Source organism: Hemiscyllium ocellatum, chromosome 4 (assembly GCF_020745735.1).
Source record: "Hemiscyllium ocellatum isolate sHemOce1 chromosome 4, sHemOce1.pat.X.cur, whole genome shotgun sequence".
NCBI lineage: Eukaryota > Metazoa > Chordata > Chondrichthyes > Orectolobiformes > Hemiscylliidae > Hemiscyllium > Hemiscyllium ocellatum.
In genome coordinates, this window is record NC_083404.1 from 106,551,862 (window position 1) to 106,574,843 (window position 22,982).

At 41.1% G+C, this 22,982-nt stretch overlaps 1 protein-coding gene across 1 annotated transcript in view; it reads left to right on the forward strand.

Annotated features, from left to right (window-relative positions):
• pth1r (parathyroid hormone 1 receptor) overlaps nucleotides 1-22,982 on the forward strand; it is a 170,441-nt gene that overhangs the window by 111,839 nt on the left and 35,620 nt on the right. Inside the window, exons 3-4 of the mRNA XM_060824047.1 lie at nucleotides 14,340-14,450; nucleotides 17,629-17,753. Of these exons, the coding sequence (XP_060680030.1) occupies nucleotides 14,340-14,450; nucleotides 17,629-17,753 (236 nt within the window). The remainder of the gene's footprint in view (nucleotides 1-14,339; nucleotides 14,451-17,628; nucleotides 17,754-22,982) is intronic.

Consider the following 22,982-nt stretch of genomic DNA (forward strand, 5'->3'; position numbering starts at 1 on the left):
CCATCTTCCTGCCTGATTAAATGAGGGCTCCCCCCCCATCTCTTCACTATCAAAGTTGCCTTGGAGAGGGCATCAAATTCTGGACAACAAGTTATTTATCACATTTAATTATGCCATTCAGCTTATTCAATCCATGATTGGTACCTTTCTGTGGAACAGTCCAGCCTATCTCACTCCTTCACTCAATCCACATAGTCCTGCATGGTTATTTCATCAAAGACATCATCCAACTTCCCTTTGAAGTCATTGATTATTTCCATTTCCACCACCCTTGTGGGCATTGAGTTTCAGGTCATCCCAATATTATCCCTCCATATTTTGCACTATATATTAAATTAGATTATCCAGGGTGGGGGGATAAGACAGCCATGGCTGACAAAGGAAGTCAGGAATGTATCATAGAAAAAGTGAGAGCCTATAAAGTGGTTTAGAGCACTGGGAAATCAGAAGATTGGGAAGACTACAAAAACAAATAGAGGATAACAAAGAGAGAAATAAGAAAGGAGAGGATCAAAATGAAGGTAAGCTAGCCAGTAATATTAGAAATGATAGTAAAGGTTTCTTTCAATACATAAGAAACAAACGAGGCAAAAATAGAAATTGGGCTGCTCCAAATTGATGCAGGAAGGCTAGTGATGGGAGATAAGGAAATAACTGATGAACTTAATAAATACTTTATGTCAGTCTTCTCAGTGGAAGACATGAGTAATATCCCAACAATTAAGGAGAATCAAGGATCAAAGTTGAGTATTGTAGCCATTACAAAAGAGAAAGTGCTAGAAAAGCTAAAAGGTCTTAAAATTGATAAATCTCCTGGTCCCGATGAGCTACATCCTAGAGTTCTGAGGGAGGTGGCTGAAGAAATAGTGGAGGCATTGGTTGTAATCTTTCAAAAATCACTGGAGTCAGGGAAAGTCCCAGATGATTGGAAAATCATTGTTGTAACCCCCTTGTTCAAGAATGGATCAAGACAAAAGTTGGAAAATTATAGGCCGATTAGTCTAACCTTAGTTGTAGGTAAAGTTCTAGAATCCATTGTTAAGGATGAGATTTCTAAAATCTTGGAAGTGCATGGTCAGATTAGAACAAGTTAGCATGGATTTAGTAAAGGGAGATCACGCCTGACAAACCTGTTAGAATTCTTTGAAGAGGTAACAAGTAGTTTAGACCAGGGAAACCCAGTGAATGTTATCTACCTAGACTTCCAAAAAGCCTTTGATAAGGTGCCTCACGGGAGGCTGCTGAGTAAGGTGAGGGCCCATGGTTTTCGAGGTGAGCTACTGGCATGGATTGAGGATTGGATGTCTGACAGAAGGTAGACAGTTGGGATAAAAAGCAGCTAGTGGTCTCCCGTAGGGTTCAGTGTTGGGGCCGCAGCTGTTCATTTTATATATTAATGATCAGGTTGAAAGGACTGGGGGCATTCTGGTGAAGTTCATCGATGATACGAAGTTAGGAGTCAGGGATGTAGTTCTGAGGAGGTGGGGGAGCTGCAGAAATATTTAGATAGTTCAGAAGAGTGGTCCAAGAAATGGCTGATGAAATTCAATGTGAGCAAATGTGAGATCTTGCACTGCAGATAAAAGAATACAGAGATGGACTATTTTCTAAACAGTGAGAAAATTCCAAAAGCCAAAATACAAAGGGATCTGGAAGTGCTCATCCAGGATTCTCTAAAGGTTGATTTGCAGGTTGAGTCTGTGGTTAAGAAAGCAAATGTAATGTTGTCATTTATCTCAAGAGGGTTGGAATGTGCTACTGAGACTGTATAAAGCTCTGGTTAGGCCCCATTTAGAATACTGTGTCCAGTTTTGGGCCCCACACCTCAGGAAGGACATACTGGAGCGTGTCCAATGGAGATTCACATGGATGATTCCGGAATGGTAGGCCTAACATATGATGAATGGCTGAGGATCTTGGGATTGTATTCATTAGAGTTTAGAAGGTTGAGGGGAGATCTAATAGAAGCTTACTTAGAAAGGGTGGATGCTGGGAAATTGTTTCCGTCAGGCAGGGATACTAGGACCCGTGGGCACAGCCTTAGAATTAGAGAGGGCCAATTTAAAACGGAAATGAGAAAACATTTCTTTAGCCAGAGAGTGGTAGGCCTGTGGAATTCATTGCCACAGAGCGCAATGGAGGCTGGGACATTAAATGTCTTCAAAGCAGAGATTGATAAATTCTTAATCTTGCATGGAATTAAGGGACACAGGGAGAATGCTGGTAAGTGGCCGTGAAATGCTCATCAGCCATAATTGAATGGCTGAGTGGACTCGATGGGCTGAAGGGCCTTACTTCCACTCATATGTCTTATGGTCTTATAGTCTTTAAATTGCATCCCCTTGCTCTTATAATATCAGTTAATGGGAACATTTTTTTCTCTATGAAGAAACAAGTAAAAACAAACTATTCAGCCTGTCAAGCTTGCCCTGCCATTCAATATAATCATGGCTGATCGAACACTTCTAAGCCCTTTATTAACCCCATCCTCATAATCCTGTATCCCACTGGTAATCAAAAATCAATCAATCTTTACATCAAACATATTCAAACAATGAGCTTCCACAGCCCTCTGGTAGAGAATTGTAAAAGTTCATAATCCTCATCTGTCTTATTGAAATCTATCACACTCTTGTGTACTTCTATCTAATCTCTGCTCAATAATTGTTGCTCGAAGGAGAAAATCCCATTTTTTTCAATCTAATCTTGTAACTAAAAATCCCCCATCCCTGCAACCATCAGTGAATCTCTTCTGCACACTTTCAAGTGTCTTACATTCTTTCTGAGATATGGTTACCAGAACTGAATGCAGTGCTCTAACTGGGGCCTAATCAGAGGGGCCTTATAAGGGTGTGGGATAAATTTTCTGCATTTGTTCTTAATGTATCTTTTCACAATATTATCTATGATCCTAAACATTCTCTCACTCTGACCTACCACCTTCAAAGACTGATGCACATACACTTCCAGTGCCCTCTGTTGCTGTACACTCTCCAGATCTGTGCCATTAGTTTATATTGCTTTCCCATCCCTCCCCAAAAATACATCACCTCAGACTTCTCTATCTTAATTTGATCTGACAATCTTCTGATTCAGAGGAAAGAGTGCCTTTCACTGAACCATGGCTGTCACAGTAAGTGTTTAAACTTTGGATTTGACCATAAGATCATATGTAATGTGTCCACTGTGGCAGCAACTGTGAAACTTTTGGGAATCCCTGGACGAGAGGAGAATGTGTAAATGGTGGTAGGAAATGTAAAATGTTTGTCCAGTTACATGAGTTGTGAAACATGGGCACCAATGTGGTAATGGGATGCTTTAGGTTGACCTTTGTACTCCTCAGTTCTGATTGAGCCAGCATCCATTGGAAATGTTCCTGCCCAGAAGTCAGCTGAACTGAGTTGGTACTCCTCAGCTGACAAAACTCACCATCCATTTGAACTTTGGTGAGTCTGTGGGCCTGGATCACCTCAGATCACCTCAGAATGAGTTGGGAATGAAGGGGTAAAAATTAGAAGGCATCAATTTATTTGAGACTGAGCACCTTTGGCATCTTTGGAGGAGTGTGGCAGAAGCGACTAAGCTGAGACAGTGAGACAAGGGCAGCCTATTGAACTCAAGTTATTAAATAATAAAATTGGCTCCGGGTTGTTTGCTTGCTGAAGGAGCTCAACCTTTCAGTGATGTGTAAAACGTTGCTGTGAAACATTCCATAGTTTATTATTATTTATTTTTCTAAGAGGCACTGAGTGATCTTTCCTTTTTGCCAGCTTAGCAAGGCTTCTCAGAGGTTGTGCGGAAGGAGGGTGAGAGGAAGGGAGGGGGGATGGGCAGGTGGGAAAACCGTCTCTGCCGAATTGGCAAAGTGCCTCATTCTCCTGCCTGTCAACTTGATTCACGCCATCAAGTGCAAAAAAAAGCCTATTTGGCAGACGGCATTACTTCAGTGGCTTCTGTGGGCAGTGAGCAGTGCAAATTGAGTCTAAGAATTATGTGATATTTGCTTTAAAATAATGTTTAAGATAAGCAAGTTGCTGGCTTAAATTGATGGAGGAGAACTGTATTTGTGGAACTAAAATGAAATGTTGGTCTTTATACGGTTCCTACATAATGAGACAAAGGATGCTATCCACAGACAGTCCTGGGAGCACCCAAGATGCTTTGTAGAATTCAGGAAAAGTGTAGTCACAACAGCCAACTTTTGCACAGCAAGATCCCACAAATATCAAGAGATCAACTCTTTATTTAAATAATCTTAACGGCTGGGCCAAATTACCAGACCAATTAAAATTGGACCGTGGCTCCCCCATATTTTCTGATGAATTCCTGATGAAGGGCTTATGCCTGAAACGTCGAATTTCCTGTTCCTTGGATGCTGCCTGATCTGCTGCGCTTTTCCAGCAACACATTTTCAGCTCTGATCTCCAGCATCTGCAGACCTCATTTTCTCCCCCATATTTTCACCAATAACAGTAAGTTAGCCGACCTACAGGGCTTTACAGAGTACAACGTTCTTATTTGAACATGGATTTGTTATTTTCTAATAGTAACTGAAAAAGGACCAATGCTTAATGAGTTAGAAGTACTGTTCTTTTGTAGACCCTTGATCAAGGTAGTCTAGCTTGAACAAGTCATCTGGTTACAATGCTGTCCATGATTGTTTATCAAGGGTGTATCTCCAAGTTACATGCCCAAACTTATGTGAAATATTGATGCTAAGGGGTGCGGGGGTAATGGTGTGGAGCAGCATGGTCACATTGGATCAGTACTCCGACATGTATCACCTGCTATTCCAATGAGATATGATACGGCGCATCAGACTGAAAGATATAAACGCCATTCTAATCTCCAGAAGAACCATCTCACACATGAAGGCACATAATATTCATCAAACTCAGGGAAATCAATGATTTAGAACTGCTATATGCTCCATAGATAGAAAAAAATCTTGTCTGTCATACCTGGAACCTATGGGCAACGACTCAAGGGAATTGTGGGATGACTGTTTTTAGCAGTGCGGTCAGGGTTATGTACTGAATTTTACTGCAAACATACCCAGCCTTGTTTCAAGTTTCCCTGCTGTACAGAAGCATGCTCTGTGTACCAGGTTACCACTAGTTGCTGTCATCCAAACACCTAAAATTAGCCTTGAAGAATATTTTACTCCCACATACCACAATATCCTTTTATTTCCTTCTCTGGATGACAGTATGTCACTAGTTTAACACAGCACTGTTTTCAGAAAGCAAATAAAACTGCACACAAGCTTACGAGCTGGGCCTGAGTGAGAGAGCAGAATCATAGAGACCTGGGCCTCTGAAGCACGGCAGCCAAAAAAAACTTTCTTGTTTACTGAAATCTTTGTAATTCAAGATTGTTTTTCTTTAAGTTAGGAGAATCTGAAAAAGAACATTTTCAGTAAATTTTAAATGGGTAGCAACCTCACACCACTGGTGGGACTAGGTCAGAGCTTGATTCTGTGATATCTTCGTTAACTTTAATCACTGCTGACTTTTGTCTCTCCTCTCCTTGGTGTCCTGCATCAGGCTGGGATAAAATGATATAATACAACACAGTATTCTGTTGAACTATTGTGTTTCACTTATGTTTTATGATATTAAAGGTGCAAGTGTTATATCCATTAACACATGATGTGTTGTGTCACAATCCACACAGGAAACTGAGTTGCTATGGCAATGTACAATTCTTCTACTTATATTGTAGTCTGGAGCTGAAGATAGTAATGGTTGGAGCTCTAAAGTTCTTTCCATCACAGCTGACCAGCTTTCACCACTAGAATCTGTAGAGATAGAAACAGTGTTAATGTTTAGAGTCCATTGAACCTTCTTGAGAGTGGTTTCTGATGATGTGGGAGTCCAGAACCAGGGGTCACAGGCTAAGGATATAGGTGAACAAAGTTAACAATCACAACACCAGGTTATAGTCCAATTGGTTTAATTGGAAGCACTAGCTTTCGGAGCGACGCTCCTTCATCAGGTGGTTGTGAAGGACCACTTGATGAAGGAGCGTCGCTCCGAAAGCTAGTGTGCTTCCAATTAAACCTGTTGGACTATAACCTGGTATTGTGTGATTTTTAACTTTGTCCACCCAGACCAACACCGGCTCCTCCAAATCATGATATAAGTGAAGTCATTCAGAATTGAGATAAGAAACTTATTCATCCAGTGAGTCATAAGACTGTGAAAGTTGCTATCACAGAAACAAGCCAAAGCCAAAACTTATGGTTGGAAATAGCACTTGGGGTCAAAGAGACCAAGGAATGTGGGGGAGGAGCAGTAACAGGCTATTGAGTCGGATGATCAGCCATGATTATAATGAGTGGCACAGCAGCTCAAAGGGCTAAATGGCTTATTCCTGCTCCTATTTTATGTTCCAAGCCCAGTTCTTATGTTACGGCTGCTATAATAAGCAGTGCCACATTGGGTATCAATACCCAGCTGGAGGTAAGGCCCTCACCATGGTAGCTAATTACTGTGTTTATTAAGTAGTAATTCATTATGCATTTCTGTGTAATATTTGTGTGTGCGTAAAATATATATATTGCATTAACGCATCATTGTTACTGGCTGAGTTTTTCCAGCAATTTCTGTTTTATTTGTCTAAGAACTCCAGCATCTTCAGTGCTTTTTAAAGTATGTCACCCCAGAGTCTTGTTTGTATCTACAGAAGTGCCTGTCCATTCTCTTAACAATTGACTCCTCTATAATTACTGCATTCCCACACTTTGTCCTCCTCTCCAGTACAGTAGAACCATTCATGGAGCAACAAATTTAACATTGTTCCTTTCCCATTAGAGGCCATTCCCCTCCACAATGTCTAAAGTGGTATACCTATTTTGCAGTGGAATAACAACAGGAGACTCCTGTATTGCCTCTTGCTTTGCCTGTTGGTCACCCATTCCCTTACTGCCTATGATGTCTTAACCTGCGATATACCATCTCCATCATGTTGTCTGGGATACTCTTCACCTTGCTGCTGCTCCACAGTGTCCCCAAATGCTGCTCTAGCTCCACAACCTAGAGCTTCAGAAGCTGCAGTTGGAGAATCTTCCAGCATGTACCAGCCAGTGCCTGACTTCCCACACAGAGCAGGAAGATCAAAGCATGGCTTTGACCTCTCCTGGCAAGACCAACACTTTGAAATAAACCTTTTGGGAGATGCTTAATATTAAATAATATCAATTACTCCCTGATCCTCATTACTATCAAATATAGACCATATAAACTATAACCAGTAAAAAAAAGCAAAGAGTATCTCTTCCACTTTGCAACAAATTCCCATGATGCTTCAAAATCCAGAAATACGTATTCACTCTGGCCATGTCTCGCTCAGGATGTGCCCTCTCCCAACTGCTAATGCAAAGCCTACTGTCATGGATAATTACATCGGTAACACATTTTTAAAAGCCCCTCATAAATACATACATTACAACCATAGTCCCTTTCTGGGTTGATGACAAACTATTTAGTTACAAACAGCAGTGCGCTTCCATCAATGTAAAATATTTTAGGTGGTAATATTTCTAGTGACTGGTTTCTTTGTTTTTTTTTAAGTTTTTTTAGTAGTCTCATTGGGAATTTAGAATAGTAGGAATGGAGGTTAGGGCAGTTGAATGTGGGAGGTAAGGGTCACCAGTAGTATCGTAGCTGACTGCATCTGTGGGAAGTACACCCAATTCCAGCTCCTCGAAAACAGCTGGAGCTGGATGAACTTCGGATCATTCAGGAGGTGGAGTAGGTTATTGAGAGGAGTTATAGGGAGATAGTCACACCTCAGGTAAAAGATGAAGATAGATAGGTGACCGTCAAGGGAACCGGCAGGAAGTACAGAGATCCCCTGTGGTCGTTTCCCTCAACAATAAGTATACCATTTTGGATGCTGTTGTGGGGAATGACTTACCGGGGTAAGCAATGGGGAACAGGTCTCTGGCACAGAGTCTGTCCCTATTGCTCAGAAGGGAGGGGAAAGCGGAGCAGAGTATTTGTCATTGGGGACCCATAGTTAGGGGGACAGTTAGGAGATGTAGTGGGAATAGGAGAGACTCACGGTCTCCCAGGTGTTGTTTCCCAGGTGCCAGCGTTCGTGATGTTTCTGGGTTTTCAGGATCCTTGAGAGGGAGGGGGAGCAGCTCCAAGTCGTGGTGCACAAATGCACCAATGACACAGGTAGGAAGGGAGATGGGGATTTAAAGCAGAAATTCAGAGAGCTTAGAGTGGAAGCTTAGAACTAGAACAAACAGAATTGTTATCTCTGGTTTGTTGCACGTACTAAGTGCTAGTGAGGCGAGGAATAGGGATAGAGATGAGTTGAACACATGGCTTCAGGGATGGTGCAAGAGGGAGGGTTTTGGAAAGTTGGATAATTGGGGCACTTTCTGGGGTAGGTGGGACCTCTACAAACAAGATTGTCTTCACCTGATCCAGAGAGGTACCAATATCCTGGGGTTGAAATTTGTTAATGTTCTTCAGGTAGGTTTAAACTAATTCAGTAGGGGGATGGGAGCTGAAATTATATTTTGAGTATATGGGAGGATGAGAATAGTGAGGTCAGAACTAAGGTTTCAAGATTGCAAGAAAGCACTGGCACTGATTTGAAGTGTGTCTACTTCAATGCCAGGATCATTCGGAGTAAAGTGGATGAACTTGCAGCATGGGTTGGTACCTGGGATTTCGATGTTGTGACCTTTTTAGAGACATGGGTAGAACAGGGACAGGAATGGTTATTGCAGGTTCTGGGATTTAGATATTTTAATAAGAACAGAGAAAAGGTAAGAGAGGAGGTGGTGTGGCATTGTTCGTCAAGGATAGTATTATGGTTGCAGAAAGGGCATTTGAGAACTTGTCTACTGAGGTAGTATGGGCTGAGATAAGAAACAGAAAGGAGAGATTACCCTGTTGGGAGTTGTCTATAGGCCTCCAAATGGTTCCAGAGATGTGAAGGATAGAATAGCAAAGATGATCCTTGATAGGCACAAGAGTGACAGGGTAGTTGTTATGGGGTCTTTAACTTTCCAAATATTGAAAGAGGATACTATAGTTCAAGTACTTTAGATGGGTCAGTTTTTGTCCAATGTGTTCATGATGGTTTCCTGACACAGTATGTAGACAGACCAACAAGGGGTGAGGCCAAGTTAGATTTGGTACTGGGTAATGAACCGGCCAGATTTTAGATTTGGCGGTAGGTGAGCACTTTGGTGATAGTGACCACAATTTAGTTATGCTTACATTAGTGATGGAATGGGATAGGTATACATTGTAGGACAAGAGTTATAGCTGGGGAAAGGCAATTAGGTAAGATTTAGGGTGCACAGAATGGGGAAGGAAACTGCAGGGGATGGGTACAAAGACCAGCTACTGTTGGTCCTTGATAAGTATGCACTGGTCAGGCAGGGAGGAAGTTGTTGAGTGAGGGAGCCGTGGTTTACGAAGGAAGTTGAATGTTTTGTCAAGAGGAAGAAGAAGGCTTATGTTAGGATGAGACGTGACAGCTCATTTTGAGTACTTAGGAGTTATGTGTTAGCCAGGAAAGACCTAAAGACAGAGCTAAGAAGAGCCAGGAGGGGACAAGAGAAGGCAGACAGGATCAAGGAAAACCCTAAGGCTTTCTATGGCTATATCAGGTATAGAAGAATGACTAGAGTTAGATTTGGGCCAATCAAGCATAGTAGTGGGATGTTGTGCATGGAGTCAGAGGAGTTAGGAGAGGCGGTAAATGAATGCTTTTCATCAGTATTCACACTAGAAAAAGACAATGCTGTCAAGGACAATACTGAGATACAGGCTACTAGAATAGATGAGATTGAGGTACAAAAGGAGGAGATGTTAGCAATTCTGGAAAGTATAAAAATAGATAAGTCCCCTGGGTCGGATGGGATTTATCCTCAGATTCACTGGGAAGCCAGGGAGGAGATTGCAGAGACTTTGGCTTTGATCTTTATGTCATCGTTATCTATAGGAATAGTACCAGAAGACTGGAGGATAACAAAAGTTTGTTCCCGTATTCAAGAAGGGGAATAGAGGCAACCCTGGAAATTATAGACCTGTGAGCCTTACTTTGGTTGTGGGTAAAGTGTTGGAAAGGGTTATAAGAGATAAGACTTTTAGTTATTGAGAGAGGAATAAGTTGATCAGGGAGAGTCAACATGATTTTGTGAAGAGTAGTCGTGCCTACCTTATTGAGTTCTTTGAGAAGGTCACCAAACAGATGGATGAGGGCAAAGTGGTTGATGTGGTGCATATGGATTTCAGTAAGGCATTTGATAAGGTTCCCCATGGTAGGCTATTGCACAAAATACGGAGGCATGGGATTGAGGGTAATTTAGTGGTTTGGATCAGAAATTGGCTAGCTGAAAGAAGACAGAGGGTGATGGTTGATGGGAAATATTGCTCCTGGAGTTCAGTTACTAGTGGGGTACTGCAAGGATCTGTTTTGGCTCCTCTGTGGTTTGTTATGTTTATAAATGACTTGGATGGGGGCATGAAAGGATGGGTTAGCAAATTTGTGGGTGACAAATCACAAGGTTGATAGAGCTGTGGATAGTGACGAAGGATGTTGTAGGTTACAGAGAGACATAGATAAGCTGTGGAGCTGGGTCGAGAGGTGGCAAATGGAGAATAATGTGGAAAAGTATGAGGTGATTCACTTTGGAAGGAGTAGAAGGAATGCAGAGTACTGGGCTAATGGTAAGATTCTTGGTTGTGTAGATGAGCAGAGAGATTTCGCTGTCAAGGTACATAGATCCTTGAAAGCTGCCACCCAGGTTGATAGGGTTGTTAAGAAGGCATACAGTGTGTTAGCTTTTATTGATAGAGGGATTGCGTTTCAGAACCATGAGATCATGCTGCAGCAGCCGCACTTGGAGTATTGCATACAGTTCTGATCATCGCATGTTAGGAAGGATGTGGAAGCTTTGAAGAGGAGATTTACGAGGATGTTGCCTGGTATGGAGGGATGGTCTTATGAGGAAAGGCTGAGGGACTTGAAGCTTATTTTCTTTAGAGACAATAAGGTTGAGAGGTGACCTAACGGAGACATATACGATAATCAGAGGGTTAGATAGGGTGGACAGCAAGAGCCTTTTTCCTCAGATGGTGATGGCTAGCACAAAGGGGCATAGCTTTAAATTGAGGGGTGATAGATATAGGACAGATGTCAGAGAGTAGTTGGGGCGTGGAACACACTGCCGACAATGGTGGGCGGCACGGTGGCACAGTGGTTAGCACTGCTGCCTCACAGCGCCTGTAGACCCGGGTTCAATTCCCGACTCAGGCGACTGACTGTGTGGAGTTTGCACGTTCTCCCCGTGTCTGCGTGGGTTTCCTCCGGGTGCTCCGGTTTCCTCCCACAGTCACAAAGATGTGCGGGTCAGGTGAATTGGTCAAGCTAAATTGCCCGTAGTGTTAGGTAAGGGGTAAATGTAGGGGTATGGGTGGGTTGCGCTTCGGCGGGTCGGTGTGGGCTTGTTGGGCCAAAGGGCCTGTTTCCACACTGTAAGTCTAATCTAAAAAAACAGTGATAGACTTTCCAACTTTAAGGGCGTTTAAAAAGTAATTGGATCGGCATATAGATGAGAATGGAATAATGTAGGTTAGATGGGCATCAGATTGGTTCCACATGTTGGCACAACATCGAGGACTAAAGCGCCTGTACTGCGCTGTAATATCTATGTTCTATGTAAATGGTACATTTGTACCCTTGTTCACATGTTATGACACAGAAATATTATCATAAACATGTCTCTTAAAGGTATATCACACTGCTGGGAGATAGAGCACAACATTCACCATGTTTGATTGTTATACAATAAAACACATTATAGAGGATGAACAATTCTAACCATTATGTAATTCTTTGAAGATTTGATATCTTATCCTGATCTGATGACTATATGCCTGTTCGGAGAGGTATATAGTGTGTTCAGTTGCTCGTGGTTGACAACTTTGATTTTTTGTTGCTGGTGGCTGTCACTCAATATCATTGCCCAGTTATTACCATTGGAGTTTTCCTCCTCATAGTCTTCATGCATGAATATCATGTTGTAAATTGGTCTGATTATTGTTCTGTTCCTTTGCAGTGTAGTACCATCATCAATACTGACTTTTGGGCTGCTTGAATATTCTAAAAAACTTGCTGGTATCCAAGCACTCATATTTGTATTTCTGACTCCCAGTCTCTGCCCAGTATATAGCTGTGGTAGCCCCCTATCTTCTTACTAGATTTATCTTTCATTCTTATCTATCTTTGACAATGAATGCCATGGGTCTCAGAATGTTCATGGAATTGGTTGCTGAGCAAAACCACTCAATCTTGCCGTCCTGGTATAAGCTATGTCAGGAATGGTAATCCCTTCTCATGAAAATTCAACAATGCAATGTGAAAATCCTGTTTTGTTTCTTGATGTTTGATGATCAGTGTGTAGCATTTACCCAGTGTGAGCTTGGACAACAGGATTACCATGTGAGATGGATCCCACCCCAAATGGCACACATCCTGTATTCGTTTGTCGGTGAACTGCAGTCATTATCAGATATGCTCTGTTTGGGACACCAAATAAATTGAAAATAACATTCAGCATGTCAGTGATAGGTCTGCTCATTGTGTTGCTAAGTTGACGAACAATAGAAAATTTAGATAGGCAATCTGTCTCAAGCCTAGATCTTCCAGTGCACTGCGAGTAGGTCTGTTGCTATTTTCATCCAAGCCAGGGCATCATTTTGAGTCGGGAGAGGATCAGGCAGGATGTGCCAAGGTTGGTTGGGGCCAGGTCAAGAGGGTTCCCAGTTGGGTTGGGATGTGTTGGATTGAGTTATACTCAGACAAACAGATTGTTAGTACAAGAATCAAGGTTTATGGAGAAAAAGCAAGAGAGCGAAGTTGAGATTTTCATGATCTCATTAAATGAGAGAGTGGACTCAAGGGGTCAAATGACCAACATCTGCTCCTATATCTTATGATCTTATACATATCTTGGACCACTTGAGAATGAGGGTGTCCAGAAGGTGTTGGGTCAAATTGGATGTTAGGGCAGAGGGTTTTCAGGTTGAGGGCTTCCTAGTGTCTGCACTTGTCAGGTTGGGTAGGGTGCTGCATTGGGTTAGAAGGGGGATGTCTGAGGGATTCCTGATGAGGGGCTTTTGCCCAAAATGTCAACCTCTCCTGCTCCCCGACTTACTTTGCTGTTCCAGCACCACACTCTCGATTCTAATTTCCAGCATCCACAGTCCTCACTTTCTCCTGTCTGAGGGAGGTGTCATTGGGGAATTGTGGGGAGGAGGGTCAGCAAGTTAGAACAGGTTTTAATTGCTCCTACCTCTCCTGGGTAACTATTTAGTCAATTGAGGTAGAGCCCCTTATAGTTTGAGAGTCTAACTCAAGAGTCAGAGACATTTTTGAAGGGTCCCACATGATGAATAATTATCTGTCAGATATTTAATCTTCCCAGGCATTTCAGGCAGCCAGTACATCGGGACATCCTTCCAAGTGGTCCATGGCATATCTTTCAGCATATCTTTCATATAGTTGCAACCACTATCTTCCAATCAGAAAACTAGGTCAGGGAATTTGATTGTTTATAAATGTACAGACTAGCCCATGCAATATTCAAGAGGTTAAAATCAATCACCATCACAGATAGTTAAATCTGGAAGTCAGGAACTAAGGCCTCTGATTTCTTACAATATTCACACTCCTCAAACTATTTAGAACTCTGGAAGTGTGTTTATGATTAATGATATGAGACAAGCTTGATGTTAATATGCCATTGCATCCATGGTTCATTTGGCTAGTGCATATGACTTATCTTACTACATAAGAGCTGTCATGGTTCTGCAGACCATTTCTCCCTTCTCCTGCAAGTTATTGGCAACTCTATCTGGTTTATTAATGTCTGACATTTCTACACACATCATTAACTGATTTTGTCAGAAGAACCTTCACTTCCTTGTCTTTTTACATTTTCAAAATTCATGCTCTCAACATTTTCCCCAGATAACTAAGTATCTGTACAAATTTCAAGTTGTCTTATTTATTTTGAGGAAGGGTCACCGGACCTGAAATGTTAACTTTGATTTCTCTTCATAGATGCTGCCAGACCTGCTGAGCTTTTCCAGCAACTTATGTTTTTGTTTCTAAATATTTTTAGCTTCATATGCCTGTGTTGTCCATAATGCGATTTAATCTGACGTAATTCGTATTATCATCATGGCCTATTTTACCTACACAATACTGACTGTTCTACCTAATTTATTAATTCTTACAAGTCTTATTTAATCACTGTATATTTTCAATAACTCACATTATGCACTTTTTTTTCCCCACAGAAGGGTACTGTGCTCCCCAGTGGGATGGGATCCTTTGCTGGCCAGAAGGACCACCAGGGAAATTGGTGTCAATGCAGTGCCCAGATTATATATATGATTTCAACCACCAAGGTCAGAGGCTGGCATTTGATGCTCACTACAAGCACAGTGTTTTAGAATATATATTTCAGACTTAAGTTGCAAGAATTCATGAATATTTGACCATCTTTCCACAGAAAGGATATAAAAAACATATATAATTATTTTAACTGTTGACTTCGAAAATGTAGCAAGTTGAAAAAGGAGATCTTTTAAAAAATGTTAGTTTGTTAAACTGCCAGTGAGGAAAACTTAGAAGTTATTTTCTGATTGCTCACAAATAATTTGTAGCTTTTTAACATGTCTGATCAGCCAGTATGTTGGAGGGATTTGATGTCTTTCTGACGGTCAGACATTTTCATGAAGTATCTTAGCCATTACATTTTGAAACATGAGATAGTTAAGGCATAAAATGAGTCAATTCAGCTTTTTGTTTTTGTGCCAACTGTGTCTATAACAGCAGCTCATTTGGTTTCACTTACCCTCCTTTTCCAAGTAGCCTTGCACATCTTTCTCTTCAGAGAATTCCATTCAGATTATTCCATTGTCTTTTTGAAAGCAATGATTGAATCTGCCTTGACCACAATCTTGGCAGTGCATTTCAAATTTTAAACACTTGATGACTAAAAAACATTTTTCTCAGTTGTTTCTCTTGCCAATCACCTTGAACCAGTCACTTATTAAACCTTACACCAACAGGAAGAACGTCTCCAATGTTACTCTGTCTAGACTCATCATATCTTTGGGCAACATAACAAAATCTCCTCTTAATCCTCTTTTAGACAATTTCTCTATCTATCCATGTAAAGACAGTTCTCATCCCTAAAAACATTCTCGTCAATCTTTCTTGCAGTCTTTCTAATACCTTCACATCGTTCTTGAAGGTGGACTCCATGGCCAGAAATTAGTGCTACATCAGGGTCCCCCTCCACTACTTGGAGTATCAGTGGGAGAATTCGGCATCTATTCCATGCAGCAGGCCTAATGCTGTTTAAGTGCCTTCCAGTATTTAAGTCACCTTGTAAGATAGAAATCTTGCCTTAGAGAGCCATTGGCTTGCATTGGGAGCTGTGTCTGCTGCCAGGGAATCTCCACTGGAACCCCGGCCTCAAGTGAAAGAGAGTGGGATGTGGTCACAAGGAGGGGTTGCATTGCAAACGGTTAAAGGCCAAGTCATTATAGTCTTACCAGATCATAGGGCTGCTGTCTCATTAGAGAGTGACAAAACTGATGGCAATTCAACTTAAGGGTCACCATACCTCAGGCAAGGGGAGGTGTTGAGAAGAGTCCTTCATTATAACCTCAGTCAGTGGAGGGGATTGAATCCATACTGTTGAAATCATACTGCTTCACATACCAACCATTCATTCAGCCAACTAAGCTAAACAAACCTGTCAGTTAAAGGTAAGGACAGAAGAGTGAATCAGAGCCTCCCCTCCACACTACCCCTGTTCTGCCTTTCCAATGGCTATGTGTCTCAATCTGGTACTGAGTGCATGCAATGAGGAAACTCCTCCTACACCGTCACCAACAGAGTTAGTGGACAGTCATGTCAGTCTCATTAAATCCCTGAACTATCAGTGAAATTCTGTTAGGCCGAGATAGCATATTATTAAACTTAATTAACATTTCATTGCTGAAGATTGGAATGCCTGCATCAATGCCTTGCTTGCCCAATTTAATTGGGGCTAGTTTTCTCAATGCCTAGAACCTGATGCGATGTCACTTGCCTGAATCTGTCTCCCCTTCAACCTCTGCATTCATGGCTACTCTGGCAGGCTCCATTAAATTATGCTGAATCCTACAATTGATTCTCAACTAATGTTTTTTGCAGGCCTATAATAACATCTTTGCTCTTGTACCCTGTTACTAAAGCCTAGAATCTTGCATTCTATGCTAACCATTCCTCTCAATTTGACCTGGATTTTCGATGATTTGTGCAGCGTCTCTGTAATGCTACCCTTTATTTTATATTGTCTCTTTTTGTTCTTTCAAAATGAATCACTTCATACTTCTCTACATTAAATTTCATCTGCCACTTGTCTGGCACATTCTGTTAGCATGTTTCTGTTCTCATGAGGTTTATCAGAATCCTCCTAAAACTTCCAAAGATTCTGTCATTCATAAATTTTGAATTTGTGCATGTGTACACCTCAGACTAGATCATATATATATAAATCAGAAAAAGCAAGGGGAGCATGATTATACCCTTCCTTCAGTCTGATAAAGAACCATTCACAATTACTCAGTGTCACTCAGCCAGTTTCATATTAATGTCACTGTCTAGATTAGCATTATGTACCCACCCCAAGTTATCCTTTCGAAGTTGTGGGTGAATGCATTCTTGGAACTGCTTGAAAGGAAAACTACATTTTGGGCTATTTTAATTTGAGGTGTGCAAGTGAGATTAATTCTCACTATAAGATTTAGGGGATCCCTACAGTGCAGAAAGAGGCCATTTGGTCTAATGAGTCTACACTGAAAAGCATTCCACCCAGACTCAAATCCCACCCTATCCCAGAAATCATGCATTTCCCGTGACTTATTCACCTGAGTTGAACATCCTTGGATATTACAAGGCAATTTAGAATGGCCAAATCCCCTTACCTGCAGGTAGTTAGACCATAGGAGGAAACCAGATCACAGAGGAAACCCATGCAGACATGGGGAGAACATGCAAAATCTGCAGTGTTACCTTAGGCTGGAATCAAACCCAGGTTCCTGGCACTTTGAAGCAGCAATGCTAACCACGAAACCACCATGCCACTCAGTATTCTTATTTATTGTAGATTTTCTGACAAACTGCATTGCATTTTGGAAATAGGTTTTAATGAACTATTTGACTTTGAGAAGATTATATCTAGCAGGCTATGACTATTTTTTTCAAATGTATTCTAAAACCCTGCCCCAGACCTTCCCTTTAATTAGACAGCCATTTATTCCTCCTCTCTGCTCCTCCTCTTCAATACCCACTTCATTTCTGTCGGCACCTTTGTTCTTTGAGAGACACTATTGTTAGGCTTGGGACCAAATTCTGGACAATAAATGCTGAATTTTCACTCGGAGTATCTTTTAGCCTTCAGTTTTTAGTCATTTTCAGGAAAAAGAGCATTCCTCAACCTGAATTATGTCACAGGAGTCTCTCTTATTAAGTGAGCAGGTGAAGGGTGAAGCTGTACTCGACACTAACTTCCTGTGTGTTTTCTGGCAGGCCATGCTTATCGACAATGTAATGTGAATGGGAGCTGGGAGCTTGTGCCAAGCAATAACCGAACATGGGCAAATTACACAGAATGTGCCAGGTACCTTGCACATATGAACCAGGTTGCAGAAAAGGTGACTTTACCCCATGAATCATTTTTATTACAATGTTCTATTTCTATATTGTCACAGTATATTTGTGGTGACTATCTTTAGCAACTGTGGTTGTAGTAGCAACATCCATAAACAGCAATAAGATAAACAAATCGGCTACCTTTTTGTGAGGACTTGGAAACTTGAAAGGGTTCAGAAAAGATTTACAAGGATGTTGCCAAGGTTGGAGGATTTGAGCTACAGGGAGAGGCTGAACAGGCTGGGGCTGTTTTCCCTGGAGCGTCGGAGGCTGAGGGGTGACCTTATAGAGGTTTACAAAATGATGAGGGGCAAGGATAGGGTAAATAGACAAAGTGTTTTCCTTGAGGTTGGGGAGTCCAGAACTAGAGGGCAGGGTGAGAGGTGAAAGATATATAAGAGACCTAAGGGGCATCTTTTTCACACAGAGGGTGGTATGTGAATGGAATGAGCTGCCAGAAGAAGGGGTGGAGGCTGGTCCAATTGCGACATTTAAGAGGCATTTGGATGGTATATGAATAAGAAGGGTTTGGAGGGATATGGGCTGGATGCTGGCAGGTGGGACTAGATTTGTTTGGGATATCTGGTCGGCATGGATGAGTTGGACCGAAGGGTCTGTTTCCATGCTGTACATCTCTATGACTATGATATCCTCAAACCATACAATGGGACTTTCACCTTCCCACCCAGCATTGGATTAGCATCTCATCCATACATCTTTAATAGTCTTTGTGGATTTTTCTAATCTAATAAAACATATCAGACTACTATTCGCTGGAAAATTGTTCTGAGGTAAGGCCTGCTGTGTACCAAAGTGGCTGCAATTTCTACACAGGGTGACATGCAGCTGTGATGAATTAACATAGACTAAAATCCCTATAGTGTGGAAACAGCCCTTCGGCCCAACAAGACTACGCTGACCCTCCAAAGGCTAACCCACCCAGACCCCTACATTTAACCCCTGACTAATGCACCCAATTCACCTAACCTACACATCTTTGAATTGTGGGAGGAAACTGGAACATCCAGAGGGGACCCACACAGAGAGGGGGAGAATGTGCAAACTCCACCCCTGAGGCTGGAATCAAACCCAAGTCCCTGGCGGTGTGAGGCAGCAGTGCTAACCACTGTGCCAATCTGAACGGCTATTGAGACTAGGTTGGTGAACAAATATCGGAAGCAGCAAGATGATGCTTCACTCTGCAAGTAGTTAGTGTATGGAATGTACTGCCTAGAGGTGTGGTGGTTCATTTGAGGCAATCCAGAGGACATTGGATGGTTATATGGATAAGAAAAATGTGCAAGGACATGGAGAAAAAGCAAGAGATTGGAACTACATGAGCTTCTCATTTAATGAGCTGGTGCAGTCATAGTGGGCCAAATGGCCTCCTCCTACACCATAACACTTCTGTGATTCTGTGATGTGGTAGAGAGATGATTAGGGTTGAAAAGGTCGAATTAAATCGGCTGAAGGGCCCTGTACAGTTGAATTAATTTTGTGATCTCATAAGTTATGCAGTTAATATTTTTGCTGAGTCCTTCATTCTATTAAAGTTGCTTCAAGCCTCCGATCTTACATGTCTGGAAGTTGAACATACAACACCATTCTTTCATTATAGCTGAGTCAAGGTTTGAACAATATTAAACCTAATGACGTTAGCAAAGTATCTCAATTACACGGAATGCAGCAGGTCCAGGAGAAAGTCCACTATCATCAGTCAGACAGCCTAGCCACTTCTATTCATCCACAAGACCCAGCATTTTATGAAATCTGATTGTTGAACCACTTTTTTTCCAATCCAATTCTCCAAGCTGTGGGTACTTTAAATTTTGACGTGCAGCAGTGTGAACAACATAGAGCCAAACAGAGCAGAAAGATACTTTTCATCCAACATATATGTCTTAGCTCTTTGCTCCACTAATTCAAGTTTCCTCATCCTTTTCCACTCCAATGGAAATATTCTCACCACTTTATCCCAAAATTTGCAACCTCATATTTAGTTAAATTGAACCTGTCATGTTTATTCCTATTTTAATAAACTGCCTGTCACAATACTCTTCACTAACCTAATTTAGTGCTTTATCTGTACCTAATCAAGTATTACATTTCTTCTGATACCGTGAACACTTGTGATGTCTTATGAAAACTTTGTGAAAATTTACCAACACTACGTCTGTTTTAACCACTTTTTGACGTATAAGACCTGCATTAATTTGTAATACGCAACTTGGTGTTTTGATGTGCTGATTGTCCTTGGTAAGCAAATTGATTCAGAAATGCTGTCTAATTTGATATCAAGTATAGAGTCTAATAGTTTTCCCACAGCTGAGTTTGGTCTGTCTTTGCCTAATCTATCCCTTTTGAATAAACGTTACATCAAAGATGCTTTTGTATCCTAATGTATAAATTTCAGGCAGATTGAAGAATTGCAATAAAAATTCCTGCTATCTCCACCTTCACAGCTATCAACTATTTTGAATCCATGGAACCAGGGTGCAATAAAATCCATCCTGAGTTACTGTATTCATTTCAGAACCAATTCCTTTTTATACTCCTCTTTAGAAACTGTTCATGTCCTCCAGTATATCTAATTTCCACTTGCACCATCATTTGTTAAAAGTATTGGTAAATATTTACTTACTTTCTCTACCATGCCTTCATCCTTCAAAATACACTACATCCTCTGGCCCCATTGCTTACTCTCAAGGTAAATTTTTAAACTTTGAGCCCTTGCAAAAACCTTTATTATTCAATTTGATATTATTTACTGATTCTTTATAATACTCCTTAAGGTCCTTTTATTTCCTTTCAGTAATTTATTTTTGTGATGTAGATGTTGCTGGCAACGCTGATATTCACTGCCTATACCTATCATCCTCAAGGAAATAGTAAACTTTCTTGTGGACCTGTTGTCAAACCTTGACTTGGCTAATGGTGAAAAAATAATGTTGTGTGTCTAAGTTACCTTCCAGACATGCAAACTCAACAATTTAGAAATAAAAGAAAAGGCAATGCATGGGAACACCACCACCTGCAAGTTCCCCTCTAAGCCACACACCATCCTGACTCAGGACTGTATCACCATTCATTCACTGCCACTGGGTCTAAATATTGGATCTCCCTCCCTGATAGCACTGTGAGTGTACTACACATCATGAATACTGTGATTAAAAAAAAAGGCTCACCATCACTCTCTCAAAGATAATTAAAGATGGGCAACAAATGATGACCCAGTCAACGGCATTTCCATTCTAGCTGTGGAAGGTTGAATAAAAAGATCCGTCTCATTGCGACTTTTGAAAATTCAGAGATAAGGATGTTTCTGCTGCCCTTTTCTTTTACTCTCATCTACACTTTCTACGCTTCTAATAATTTTCTGTATATGTTGATGGTTCTAACTTTATCATATTTCTTTAACACTGTACAGTACAGAAGTGAGCAATGTTGAAAAAAGGTTAGGGTTTTATCTTGCGTTCACCAGTTTGCAAGAACTCCAATCCAAGAAGAAAACTTACATTTATATTCCATGAGAGGAAAGTACTTATTGTTTGGAATGTGAGTTGTGACTCCGATATATGTTTTAATTCAACAAAATGATGGCAGTCATTTGCAGGTTGAAATCTCAGGATGATATCCTCACAAATCAGAGTCAAGTTGTATTACTTAAAACTTAAAAAAGTCTGACAGTTAACTGTCAATCATCATCAATTGGTTCATTCTTCTGCACCAATAATAGTCCACTTATCAAACAATCAATAGTCTCCTCTTATGAGGTATAAATGTTGTTTCTTCCCTTGATTTGTTATTCTGTGAATTGTCCCAATGAACATGAGACAAAAATCTTTGAGAAAACGTAATTAGTCAGCAGTAATCGGCTGGTGAAAGTAGCAGCTCTTGGGTTTACCTTCAGCATGTCAGATCTGGGAAATATCCAATTGGATTAATGTGAAATTTAAGAGATGTGAAGTTCTTATTCTATGAGCCAATTCATAGGCACAAGAGCATGTGAGCCTCAGACTATGGTCTGTATTGACACTATTAAGATGTGAATCTCAAGTTAGGTAATCTCCTGAGTTACCAAATATGTTGCCATGGGAAAACTTCCAATGTAATATTTCTGGTTGAAGGGTAAGGGTTATTTGGTGCATGGGTATGATTGAGCTGGGCCTGCTCCTCAGGTGGCAGTTTGGTGGTTTGATAGAGTGAGTTTGTGCAGAGACAGGATGTTTAAGAAGCCTGTTTTCATTCTTTGAGACAAAACCTAGTAGAGCGTAACAAAAAGAAATAAGGAGGGAGAAGATTAAGTATGAGGGAAAGCTAGCCAGTATTATAAAGGAAGACTGTAAGAGTTTCTTTAGATATATAGAGGGCAAAAGTGGGCATTGGACCACTCGAAATGACGTTGGAGAGGTAATAATAGGGATCAAGGAAATGGCTGAGGAACTGAATAACTGATATTTCGCATCAATCTTCACAGTGGAAGACATGGGTAAAAATTCAAGAGAGTGAGGGGGCAGAGCTGCGCTATTACCAAGGAGAAGTGGCTAGAAAAACTGAATGGCCTGAAGGTGAATAAATCACCTGGACCAGATGGATTACACCCCAGAGTTCTAGGTAGATACCTAAAGAAATAATGGAGGTGTTAGTGGTGATCTTTCAGGAATTGCTAGAATCAGGAAGGGTCACAGAAGATTGGAAAATTGCTAATGTGACACCCCAGTTTAAAAGGGGTGTAAGGCAAAAGATGGATAATTACAGACTGATTAACGTAACCTCAGTTATGGGTAAGATCTTAGAATCCATTATGAAGGGTGAGAATTCTGAATACTTGGAAGTGTATGGTCAAATAAGGCAAAGTCAGCATGGTTTCACTGAGGGAAGGTCATGCTTGACAAATCTAGTAGAATTCTTTGAAGAAACAGTGAACAGGTTACACTAAGGAGAGTTAATCGATGTTAGCAACCTGGACTTCAAGAAGGCCTTTGACTAGGTGCCGTACAGGAGGCTACTGAGTAAGATAAGTGCCCATGGTGTCAAATGCAAAGTGCTGGCATGGATAGAAGCCTGACTGACTGGCAGAAAGCACAGAGTGGGGATAAAAGAATCTTTCTCAGGATGGCAGTCAGTGACAAGTGGTGTTCCGCAAAGTTCATTGTTGGTACCACAACTTTTCACTTTATACATTAACAATCGAGATGAAGAAACTGAGGGCATTCTGGCTAAGTTTGCAG